The sequence below is a fragment of the Sitophilus oryzae genome, unplaced genomic scaffold (assembly GCF_002938485.1).
Source record: "Sitophilus oryzae breed Bouriz unplaced genomic scaffold, Soryzae_2.0 scaffold_1716_pilon_pilon, whole genome shotgun sequence".
In the NCBI taxonomy this organism is placed as follows: domain Eukaryota; kingdom Metazoa; phylum Arthropoda; class Insecta; order Coleoptera; family Curculionidae; genus Sitophilus; species Sitophilus oryzae.
In genome coordinates, this window is record NW_022146409.1 from 503752 (window position 1) to 516941 (window position 13190).

Below are 13190 nucleotides of genomic sequence, written 5' to 3' on the forward strand. Positions count from 1 at the left end.
GACAATGTTTCGTGTACTATGAAACCCTATCATCAATGGCGAAAAAATCGTTTGATTTAAATGAAATTTGTAAGTCCATAGATTGGACCAAGACCAACTTGACCGTGTCCCAGACGGATCACTGTGACAGTTAGTTTCGACGTAAGAAAGGTCAAAAGTTGATGTCATTCGATCGCGATCAAAATTGGTGGGTAGGCTATGTGAGCGATGGTGCACACGATCCCACCCTGCAAAGTTGGATACAACGTTTCGTTTACATTTTCGTCAGGGTAGGACTAAAAATTTGATATTGAAGAAAAATGTCGGTCGATTTCGGCATAATTGGGGACGGGTTACAGGATGACGCCCTCGACGTTTCGAACCGATGCCTCTAAAGGGACGAAATCATCAGGATTTTTCTTAATTATGGGTCGATTGGAACCATACTCGGCAAGCGGATAGAGGTACCCAGTGGAGTTCTCAGACAGACAGACGGGCAGACTGACAAATGGACAGATTGGCAGACGGATTTTCGTGAAAAAAAAATGACAATTTTCAATTTTCATTTCTTTTATCCTTTTACAAACATACTTATGATTTTTTAAAATCAAGGTTCAAATCAAAAGTTTTCAATAAAAATTACTAAATACTTGTGAAATTACAGAATATTCAAAGAGAAGAGTATTGAAAATTGAAATAAAGATTTCACTGCTATATTGGAATTTTACATAATTAAATGGCTCAACTATTATCAGTACTTCTAAATTTCAAAAAACTGTGAAACATCCCAGAAAAGTATATAATTAAGTATATATAAGATAATTTTTAATTACTTGAGCTAAGAACATGTGAAAGATTAATGTTAATTTTATCTAAAACAGATATTTTTTTTTGAAGGACACATCAGCTAATAAAAAAACTGAATTACTTAGTTCTTAATAGAAACATAAAAAATAAATATTTTCCTAAAAAAATAATTCTACCTACCTACTAAGATATAAAATTATAAGGAGGTATAAATATGAATAAGTAAAATCTAGCTTTACCCATTGTAATTGCAATTTTATGAACTGCGGTTAACATAAAGAAATAATTGGTCTCCCTATAATGTTTAAATAATTTTAATTAATTAAACATGGTTCGAAATAAACATATTTTTTTTTAAATAGTATAATCATGTCAGTATCTTCTTGACATTAAATAAATTTATTAATAACTTATCACCTGTATAATAAATTACATAACAGTGTAGTATTCTAGCCAAAAGAAGCACATGCAAATGATTTAGCCATATTTATCACTTAAAATACTTACCACATTTGCGGGAAGTTTATGTCCAGGTAAATATTTCACATTTTCGTGTGTTTCATTGATAATTTCTGTTAACTTCTTCCCATTTATTATCTCTTCATACACGTACATAGTAACCTTTTCATCGAAGTTTTTTGATTTGACTGCATTGCTTCCAACAATTTTTGCAATAGCTGAACCCCTACATTCATAATTCAATATTAGTTTTTCGTTGTTATTTCAGAAATTTTGATTTTTCAACTAGTTTGGCAATTACTTAATCGATAGTGAGGTTATGTTACATAAAAATCATCACACAAACAATTGAAATTGTGAAAGGTCTATTTACCAATTTCCGCTTCCAATTATACAGACTCGTTTAGGATTTGGGCAGGCCATCGGATCACTCGGGTCACAACTAATTACAGAAAAATAACGTGAATCGTTCCACTTATTACACAGCTGATATAAGCAGCTCCAGCTACGTACCGAGACTGTGTCTGAGAGGGGACTGGCGAGGCGAATATTATTAATGTGATGATTTACTGATACGGTGATAGGGGCATAAGGTCGACAATAAAAGCATGTTTTAAATACTTTTCCACTTCTGTTTAGAACTAAACGAGATACCACGTTTATGGAAAACATAAAGGTTAGGAAATAACCATATTTGAATTTAAAATCGTAGGTCGGTAAGTGACGTAAAATTTAAAAACTCTAAAACGCATTATCTACCGTAAAACCAAGATCACATGGTTTCGTAGGATACTAGACCCCATCGCATACTTATACGCGAAGTAACAAGACCAAAATATAGACTATAAATAAGTTTGGGAAGTGAATAATTTAGGAAAAAACTCGACCTAATAGACCTCTCTGTGGACACAGTATAGGTACTCTGCTATACGTACCTTGGTTATAATTATAAACCAAATACATAGGTCTGTGCAATAGAAGTTGTACTTAGGTACTGAAATGGGTTTTCCAAAACGTTTCTTCCAAAAAAAATTTTGTTGTTGACTGTCGATTTAGCCTATAGATCTGACACTGACAAGAGGCCTGTTTGTCAGATAAAGAGAAGAAAACAAAATGTAACAGATTTACCTGTATCAAGGGCTGGCAGGAAAGATATACAGGTAGGTTTGGTCTACCTTAAAGAATACATTAGTCTACCTACCTTGCTATTCAAAATTTACCTGATTTGAGAGACAAATTTTGTAATTCTCTAGAGACACATATGTATAAAATGACGACATAAAAAAGAACAACTTACCTACATGCTGACAAAACACTTAGCTTAAAAAAGGAAACAGAAAGCCCAAGAGATAGTTACCTACACATATTTACCTTAATAAACGACTTCTAGAAAAGAAAATAGGTGTTCAGTAGTGATAATGAACACCATAACTAATAATTGATTTGATACCTTAACTAATAACTACTGGATCCAACACTCTATTCCCTAATATACAGATGTTTCTTGATCTTCTTCTTTCTTCGCAGCACAGAAAACTACATAGACTTATTAACATAACATAGACTTATCAATTTGCAAATGCAAATTTAGGATTAACAAGAAGAATGTCCGCATTGTAAATTATCATTATTTTTTAGCATTTATCTTTTTCACTTAATTCTGTAAGGGTAAATGGGAAAGGGAAATTCACATATCTGTTAAAATCACATTAGAAGAGAATTCCAACTCTAATCAAAATTTCTAATTGAAGAGAGAAGCACTTTAAGTGCCATGGAAATCTTTGTGAAAAAATTTCGGACTTTTGTCTTTATTTGTTTTGATTAACACAATGCTTCAGTCAGAAGCATCACTGACTTTTCAGGTGTAAACCATGTGTAAACTAATTTAATTCCTAAAACTCCAGAGCTTTTACATGTAGCCATGTATTCACCTGTAAAGAAGTTGGGTGCAGTCAACAGTGATATTTTTACTGTCTCAAATTTTTATTGTTTACATAACGAGGCGCCGATGCCATTATCAAGTATAAACTAAACAACATACAGGAGAATATCATCAGATATCGGATACCTGTTTAACAGGACTAAAAGCATCTCCAATTCCGAAGACTCTTTAACATAAAAAATCACGAATATAAGAAGGGACAACAAAATAGGCGTTTCACCGATATTTAGGCTACCATTAAAAAATTGACCGTCAGAAAACATCAATCAAGTAAGAAAACCATGAAGAAACCACAGTGTTCCGCATCCCTTACTATAACTATAAACGAATAATTAACAAAATAAAGTGGATTGGACAGAAGTACAAAATTAAAAGAGTTTTTGCGGCTTCGACAACTTTGAGGAGAAGCAACAAAAATACGTACACAAAATATAAAAAATCGGGACAACTGCGTTTATAAAACTTCATGTGAGTGCGGTGCAACTCACGATACAAAGTATCATGGGTGCAACTTAAATTAGCGAGACCCAGAGATCGTGACAAATACGAGTTAGGAAACATAAAAAGAAACTACCAACAGGCGAGTCCACGAAATTCCTATGTAGTACAGGATACAGTGATTGGAAGGCAAAATAATTAACTTGAATTTCTCATCACTGGTTCAGGAGGAAATTCAAGGGATTAGTCAATCAAGCAAGAAAACCATAGAGAAACCACATTGCATGCCTTGCTATAAACAAACCAGTGACAAAGTAAAGAAGGTTGGACGGAAGTACAAAATTACAAGTTTTTACGGCTTTAACAACTTTGAGGATAAGCAAAAGAATACCAGAGATCCTTACTAATAGATACGAGTTAAGAAACATCAGAAAAAAATACGAACAGGCGACTTCAGGACACATATGGAGCATTTAGCACAGGATACTGTGATTGGAATGTATGAAAATAACTGGAATCATCACTGGTTTACGAGGAAATTCAAGGAAGCGGCCCAGCTTTGACATCACAGTAAGTAGTGGAGCTGAAGCCCCACCGACATGAAATAGTTACAGTAATTTTGTCATGCGTCATTTCATTTCAAATGCTCCAATTATCTCGACACTAGGTCATAGCAATTCAACTTGATGGTAACTATAAGTTGAATCCGAAGTGAAGTGATATTTTCCTTCAATATTGAAGACGATTTAAACTGACCACTGACAACGCTTTGTGGGCAACACAAAACTAGCGATCATTGGGGGTCGTTACTGTTTATTGTTTAATTGTGAATGGAAATATATTTAAGTCTTGGCATTTTGTTGGAAATACTATGTGCTGTGTATTAATAACGTCTATTTTGCACATCCTTCTTTAATTTGCACCGATCTGTTTCGTTCTTCTGCTGTTTTAAGCCATATTGTTTCTGCGTTCTTGTTCCATCTTTCATAAGCTTTTCTCGCTGGGTAACCTACCCATTGCAATTTTAGCGATTTAAGTCTGTAAATCACGACTGTTATCTGGGTCTTCTGTCTAGTCCACTATTTTGGTGGTCCCACTTTAGTATTCCAATAATATATCGCTCCTTAGATTCATCTTAAAACATTTCTTACACTTATTCTTATTATTTGTTTTTTTGCTTATGCTTGTTGTGGCTCTTCAGAGTTGTTAACACTTAGGAATGTCATCAGTGAATCCTGGATGATTCGGGATTCGGGTACTCGTCATATTTGTTTATATATATTTATTCCGATTTAATTTGTTGGGCGATATTCTGTAAAGTTGATGTAAATAGCTTTGGAGAAATTGGGTTCCATTGGGCTTGTGTAGATTTCTGGACAATAGGTATTTTCATCCTATATTTACACTGAGACTGTACTTTACAGATTTTCAGAAAGGCTAATTGTTTGAAATAATATATTGAATATATTATTACCAATATTATTATATGTGACAATACAAAAGTGTATAATAAAAAGTGTAAATATTTAAGTTTTCAAATTGAAAACGGTTGTTAATTTAGTAAAAATCTTGCATATTAAACAGACTGCTAGGATATCAAAGTTTTACCTAAGTAAGATATTGGCCAATCATAAAAAAAATAGTAAAGGAATTGCTTGATTTAAGATCTAAGAAGGAATGGCTTATGTAGAAAGTATTATATGATAAAAAAAAACATTTTATATGTACAATTAAATAGGGAATGTCATCGATCGTCATTTCCAAGTCAACTGGGCGCTGTTTTTTTTTCGATCATAAGATTAGGTTAGGTTAGGCAAACTTTCACGGCAGATGACCGGTTGCAAAGAGCGAGAAAGAACCTTCTTTCGAGAAAGATCTTTTTTCTATGAGGATAATGCTATAGCATACAGGCTTTAAAAGTTATATTAGTACCAAGAGCAAATTGTGATTTATCGTCACCAAGTGAAGAACACATATTAATGTATTTAGTTTATAGTCCCGTGCTTTTACAAAAATAAGTGTGGTGGTAATTGAGCAGATTAAATTGTCAGTAAGAGTCTGTGGAAAATCATTAGTATAGTCTATTCAATGGAAGGATACCTGACAGTCAGATTTGGATGTCTGTCATTTTAAATAACAGGCAAACTGTATCTTCTGTCATTTTCTGGATGTCCATCTGTCGATATCCTCCCTGATTCGTTGGACAGACTTTTGACGGTTACAATAACCGACACTTCTACCGTATGATCGAGAAAAAACGGCGTCCAGTTGGCTGGGAAATGAAGATCGCTGTCATTTTATATGTAAATTTATATGGGAAATGTCATCGATCGTCATTTCCTAGCCAACTGGACGCCATTTTTTTTCGATCATACGGTACATTTATAAATTATGGTCTGTCTAAAGAAAGTATCCCTGACTGTGACAGTTGTGTTTGTCATAATTCACAGGCAAATAGTATTTTCTGTCATTTGGTTCTTGGATCTTCCCTTACTCGTCGGGCAGACTTTAATTGTATAATTAATGTGTAAATATAAGATTTCTCTTTATAGAATTATTAGTATATTAGTAATGTATCTAAAACCATAAATACCAAGAATATGATTCTTTTCACAAGGGATTATAAAAATAATTTTATCATTTATTTGTTAAGATAAAACATATTTGGTTACATTAGAGTCAAGTGCTTCCATTTGGGTGGCCCAGCTGGCTGTATCCTAGAATCAACTACTAAATAGTAATAACGGTACTTTTGGAAAAAAATCTAAAAAGGAGATCGGCCAAATGTCAGGTAACGGGCGCATTTCTTACGGCAAATCTGAAAACGGAATTTTTCCCAGAAATATGCACGTAAAGATGAGCTATTGTAATGAAGGAAAGATTTATTATTTTGCTTGTTATCTCGTATTTAGGCTCTATCTCATAAAATAAAGTGGCTTTCTGTAAATTAAGTTAACTATGCCTTTGGTAAAATAAGCATAATTCTGTATTTTGTTAACGGAACTATACTATCACTTATTAGATCTTACCGTGGTAGATAGACTTTTTTTTCTGTTTGATATCATAGTATTTTCAAACTGTCATCCGTCATTGTAAACAATGACGAAGTATGTATGGAACCAATTGCAGTGGCTACTTTTGCCATTAAAATAAAGAAAAATATCGTTTTCTGATTGGACATAAAATTTAAAGAATGCGTCCATTCGAAGGGTGAGCTCTATCGGACATTTTTCGCATTTCAAAATAATTTCTAGCGATTTCTCTTGGCCGATTTACTTAGCAGATTAAAAGTAGCTTCTAAAGCACAGCTTTAAGTTGTGCTTCGTTAAGTTGGCCACCCGGTACATGGTTAATCATAATTTGAATGTGACATTTGCTCAAATTTTTCCAAAATTTCATAATATTAATATTTAAATTTTATAAACAAAATCATGTTTCGTTAGCCCAGCAACTCCTATTTATTTGTTTTCACAATCTAATCAATAAAAATAGGAAATTTACTGAACCAGTTCGTATCTTAAGTCTAATTAATTACAAAAATGATAATTCCAACAGCCGATACATATGGTGCTATGAAAGCGCACGCACTTTAGTATAAAAATTATTTTTATTTTAAATCTGGAAACTGGGATTAGGAAAGCTGCTACTTATATTTATTCTGTGAGACATACACGCAGACAGAGAAAAAAATATATACAAAATTATGACAATAAATAAGTAGATTGTGAAATTGTTGATCAGGTGAATAAAGTCAACTTGAAAATATATTACAAGAAGTGTTGCAATCTACAATAAATTATGTATTACACACAAAACAGAAAGCACAGATAACCATAGAATAAAAAACTAAGGAATTTTGTTTAAGTGCAAACCCGAAGTATGTACTAGGATGTATTTCAAGAAAATATTTTAACTTCTACAGAGTGGTTAGGTTGTAATTTTTGTTGTGTTGATATTTTTTTAAACGGAACACCCTGTATATTATTGCATTTTTGGGTTCCTTTCAGATCACTTTACATAATCCTAAGATATGAACAAATATATTTCGATAATTTCAGAGATATTAATAAATAAAAAATATACATTTCTCATCCGTTCTCAAAAAAATATTAGAAATACCGGAACTGTCCTGAAATCAAAACTATATTAGTTATTTATTTTATTTAGATTGTCTATACTTACTTTGCTATAAATATTGTAATCTTAAATTATACAGCGTGTTCAAAATTCTACGCCAAACTTTTGAAAATCTATACTAATATATAAAATCCTTAAGTGACTGACATACTGATTAATCACGATCCTGCTCAAACCACTCAACGTAAGAAGCTCAATTTTGGCATACAGGTTGATTCTAGGGTGTAGAGGTTCGATAAGAAGAGATTTTTCGAAATTCCGGTTCCAAGAGGGTGAAACCACCCCTCAAATATTACAATATTTTTTATTTAAAAAACGGTCAAGTTTCCGAAAAAACGCTTAAACACGTATATTTTATTTTGTTTTTTTACATATTTTAAGATTTTTTAAAAATGTATACAGGGTGTTTCGAAAAATCTGGTCATTGATTAATCACGATCCTGCTTAAAGCGCTTTTGACGTAAAAAGCTGATTTTTGGAAAACAGATTGACTTTATGGTGTAGAGGTTCGATAAGAATGGATTTTTTGAAACTCGAATCCTAAGGGGGTGAAACTACCCCTCAAATATTAAAATATTTTTTATTTAACAACCGGTGAGTTTTTCGGAAAAACTCTTAAACACGTATATCTTATTTTGTTGTTTACATATTTTAAGATTTTTTATAAATTTATACAGGGTGTTTCATAAAATATGACCATTGAGTAATCACGATTCTGCTTAAAATGCTTGACGTTTAAAGCTGATTTTTTGCCAAACGGATTGACTGTGGGGTGTAGAGATTCGATAAGGAGGGGTTTCTCGAATCTCAAATTCCAAGAGGGCGAAAACGCCCTCAAATATTACAATATTTGTTATTTAAAAAACGGTTAGCCTTGCGGGAAAACGCTTAATAATTTATTTGATTTTTTTACATATTTTGAAATTTTTTCAAAAAATCATACAGGGTGTTCCAAATAGTTGGATAATTTCTTAACCACGATTCTGCTTAAACTGCTTGACGTAAAAAGCTTATTTTTGGCAAACGGATTTTTCGAAAGCCAAATTCCAACGAGATGAAACTACCCCTCAAATATTACCAAGTTATATAATAATATCGCCATATTGTTTTTTCTTATGCGGACAAAAATGTGAGAAAATTTTATCCAGTTTGTATGTTAATGGATATTCTTGCTTTGCTTTATCATCACCATTACAAATGATAAATTCGACGCGAACGAAGTCGCTGGTACACGCTAGTATAATATAATTTGTTTTCGTCTCCTTAAATAGAACACCCTGTATATTATTCTTTTATTAGATATAGAATTAAAAACTGAATATTTTTTGTATTTAGAGTATTTCAAATTTTTTTAAAGGTTTCGCAGATATTCGCGGTTTTATATTTCATATAGCATTTTACACAGGAAATTTTTATTAAAGCCACCCAATGATTTTACTCTCAGTCTTTACAGATGAAAGAGCTAGAAAAATCATTGGGTGGTTTTGATAAAAAATTACTGTGGAAAATGCCTGTATTGGGTATGTAATTGCCTTTGTTAGGTTTAAAAAAATTCCTGTTTTATTTAGTTAGAGGGGTGGCAAAAAATGTTGCCTAGGGTATTTGGGTGTTACAATAAGGCGCAACAAGCAAACTGATAAAATCAGTATCTCTGCAACATACAACAGAATAGTAAGTAAAAAAACTGCCGTTGTACGCTTTCGAAAGCAAATAATAATCACTTATTATTTGAAAATCATGGATAAATTCATGGCGCAGGGATTCAACATTCACATGGCGTGCCATCGATGATAACTTGATGGTAACGCTTTAACTATTTTCAAAGTTGTTATTTTTTGGAAGTAATACCTACACTTGTTACAAGGAAAACTCTTAGAATATAATTCGGATATCATATCGCGAACGGTTACTGTCGGTGCACTATACATAAAACTTTAGATTCCAGTAGTAACTGGTGAATAAATGAAACATAAAACTCAGTTACTAAGCATTTATATTTTCTTTATATGAATACATTTTCAGATATTTTTAACATGCCAATTAATATAAATATATGCGCTTTTTTAAAAATTCACATAGAAATAAATATTCTGTCAAATATTCAAGTTCTAATAGGATTGTTTCTTGGAAGTTTCCAAACTGGATCTAATCATTTCGCATTTTATAAGTGCCTATAGATATTTTAAAATCTGCATGCGTTTCATAAATCAAAAATAGTTTGAAAAATTTCAGATATAAACCTATAACAATTTTGTCATATGCCTACTGCACGCATATATTTTTTTAAGCCCTACATACAAAAGCGCATTCAACTCTATATAGAATTACACATCACGAATTTTAATAATTATCAGTTATATTTAAGTACAGCACTTGCTAGCTGTAACTATAATGAGCCACTGAAAATAGTTAAGAGTAATAATTGTCAAAAGTAATAACATGTTAAAAATGGTTTATTAAACTTAAACTTCATACATGCGTTAAGACGAAAAACGATATTATAAATTATTAACATTAACTATCTTATTCTTCCTTGGATTGAGAAGCTGAATCGAGAATGAGTTCGAATGAGAATGGCTGGAAGGCATATCCGTTTCCAGAATAAAATTTGGTACAGAACTCGACCCTGGAACAAAATGAAGAAAAATCAATATACAGGGTGGCCCAATAGGGCGAGGAAGTCAAATATCGTCGACGTTGACAAAGATATAAAAAAATATGTAATTGTTTTTTCAGAATTTAGAATGAGTGGGTTAGGTTAGGTTAGGTTAGTGATATTAATCACTGCGACCTTACAGATCTATTGTGTCCCCCTTTCTTGAGTTATAACTCATCATACAATCCCAGGGCTTTGACAAAAGCCAGTATCTGGGACGGTTTTATAGAGGGTAGTTCCCCATCTCCAATATCAGTCGTACCAAAGTTCATGGCACGAATGGTTGTCGTCTCGGCGCACTCAGTGATGAGGTGTACTGGTGTTTCCCCATTTTCCCCACAGAATCTGCATTCGCCGTTTCTTCTTAGTTTCAATCTACTGAGGTGTTCATTGAGGAGACAGTGTCCTGTTAAAAACCCCGTGACAATCCGAAGATTGTTCTTACTTAAACCCAGGAAGATCTTTGATTTTTCTTGATCGTAAGCCCTCAGAAACTTCTTCGAGTGTCTTAGACCGTTGCAAGATTCGCATTCCAGATTGCGGATGGAGTCTTCCAAGTCCTTGAGTTGGTTACCACTTGGAAAGCAGAACGGGTCTGGTTCAGTTAGTGGAGTGTTCGCTCCTTTTCTAGCTAGATCATTTGCTTTTTCATTGCCTTCTATAAGTTTTTTTATATCTTTGTGAACAATGAAGATATTGAACTCCTCGCACTAATGGACCACTCGATATATGGTAATCGCAAAACAATTTCCGATGCACGTGATCAACTTTGAATGACAAGCGATGGCGACAGCGCTGCCAGATTGTGTTGTGATGGATTTATGAGACGAATCTTAATAATTTAAAATTGACAAACAACATATTTATAATATAATTTTTTAATGAGTTTACGTTTTATTTTTAATTTAATAACTAATATTTAGTGATTAATTGATTTATTTGTTTTATAGCTAATTTTACTTATTACATATTGGCAAAAACTAGTCCATTATGAAGATTATTAGAAGCGTTATAATGGGTTATTTATTCATTGATGTACATCTAACAACGCCATAAGTGGTAATAACAAGTAAGAGGGTGCTATTAAAACACAAACTAATAATCACAGAATTTAATAAAAACTAACGTAGAAATAACTTTGAAAGTGGTGTAACGTGCTTATCAATCAAACTTACTTCTCTGACTGCAGTCAAGGGTAATTGTTGCACTGATTCTCTACTAGCTTGTCTCTTTGAATAAAACACTCGCGAGTTTTTTCAACTTGTTTAATTCTTGAATAAATAACTTATTGTTGTGAATAAAATATAAACAGTGTTCAGTTGCCGGCAGCCATGACAAGAAGGAAGTATTCCTACAGGTGGCGCAACGTTGCCAAATATCCAAATTTTAAATTTTTACAATAAGACATTTTTAACGTAACAGTAATAAAGGACCTTTATTGTCATGTTCTCGTTCAAAATAGTTTATCAGGGAAGCTACAAGCTCTTTGCTTGGACTGTTTAAATGCTTCGGCATATTTTCAACACACAAATTTCAAGAAATGCAATACAAAAACTGGAAAATTTAGTTCTTAAAAGAACTGTTTGTGCTTAAAAGTAATTTTTTTAAAAAAAGACCAAAAACGAGAATTACTCAAAAAGATTACGATTATTACTCACAACAATACGATATTATACAAAATAATGATTGACATTACGCGAACGAAAACGACGCAATGTGACCAACATAGCGATAATAAAATTCAGTTTAAACTAATTTTTGGAGTTTTAATCTAAATTAAATATTTGTTACAATCATTTGCTCTATAAAGTAAAATGAAGAGCTGCTCGAGTATCTTAAATTATACAACAAATTTAAACATTTTTGCCAAAATTTTATGTCAAGTTTATAGACTTTAATGTCAATGTCGATATGATTGATGACCATGCATCGGAAAATGTTTTGCGATTACAATAGTTTAATATTACATATCGATAAAATATAAATACAATAAAAATATGCTAGAATACTAGAGAAAAATAAAAAAGACGTACCAATGAAGACGGAGTGTGTGCAGGAAAGCTGACAGACCCTCCATAAGGACTAGAATAGAGACAGTGAGCGACGCCCAAATGGTGAAGATAATGTACAATGCCACTCCGCCGGTCCAACCGTCGACGGTCAATCCCTTGTTCAGTACCATGCTCCACAGTACTTCAGAGAGTTCTGTAAAAAATGTAATTTCGGTAAGAACTTTTTCAAAGCTCTTTTGAAAAGCACAGAGATATAAATAAACTCAAGGGAGCTCTAAACTTTCACATTTTTTGCATCTTGAAATTTTGTCACATTTTCCAGGGATGTAATCTGGTCGAGCTACCAAAATCCGTGTGTTTAGAAGGTGTAAATAAAAATAAGATGTTTCCTCTCGGAAACGGTAAGTAGCTAAACGACCAGTGAAGCCCCTACGGATAGAGCTAGTGGAGCTCTATATTCGCCCCATTTAAACTGTGTGTTCGAAAATGCACAGTTTTGGAGTTATTTAATTTGAAAGATTTCGATTGTCTATTTTCTGGATACTTTGAAAAAAATCGAATTTTTTATGTATTAACTTTTTCCACTTTTCTCACCTGGTATGGTTAGAAGACGTTAATGTAAGAATTCTAAATGTAATTTGATCCGCTTTTTAGGTTGTATTTTAAAAAAAATTGCCGGAAGTGAAAAAATCGGTTTTATTTTTTCTCTCACCCTGCATGTATTTTTTTGACAAACTGTGGGTACTAAAAAAATTAACTA

At 32.6% G+C, this 13190-nt stretch overlaps 2 protein-coding genes across 8 annotated transcripts in view; both read right to left on the bottom strand.

Moving 5' to 3' along the window:
* LOC115881347 (glycerol-3-phosphate dehydrogenase [NAD(+)], cytoplasmic) overlaps positions 1–1894 on the bottom strand; it is a 46538-nt gene extending 44644 nt beyond the window's left edge. The window contains exons 1-2 of one of the 3 annotated variants that reach the window (XM_030898794.1): positions 1619–1889; positions 1294–1471 (exon numbers count right to left, since the gene is read on the bottom strand). In XM_030898794.1, coding sequence (XP_030754654.1) covers positions 1294–1471; positions 1619–1668 — 228 coding nt within the window. In that variant the 5' untranslated portion in view covers positions 1669–1889. Of the gene's footprint in view, positions 1–1293; positions 1472–1618 lie in introns of all 3 variants that reach the window. The other 2 variants (XM_030898792.1, XM_030898793.1) reach the window with 2 other exon arrangements.
* Positions 1895–9746: 7852 nt separating this feature from the next.
* Positions 9747–13190, bottom strand: part of LOC115881326 (V-type proton ATPase 116 kDa subunit a) — an 86300-nt gene continuing 82856 nt past the window's right edge. For all 5 annotated transcript variants that reach the window (XM_030898761.1, XM_030898762.1, XM_030898763.1 and 2 more), the window contains 2 exons: positions 12452–12623; positions 9747–10388 (listed from right to left, as the gene is read on the bottom strand). In XM_030898761.1, the coding sequence (XP_030754621.1) occupies positions 10286–10388; positions 12452–12623 (275 nt within the window). In that variant the 3' untranslated portion in view covers positions 9747–10285. The remainder of the gene's footprint in view (positions 10389–12451; positions 12624–13190) is intronic.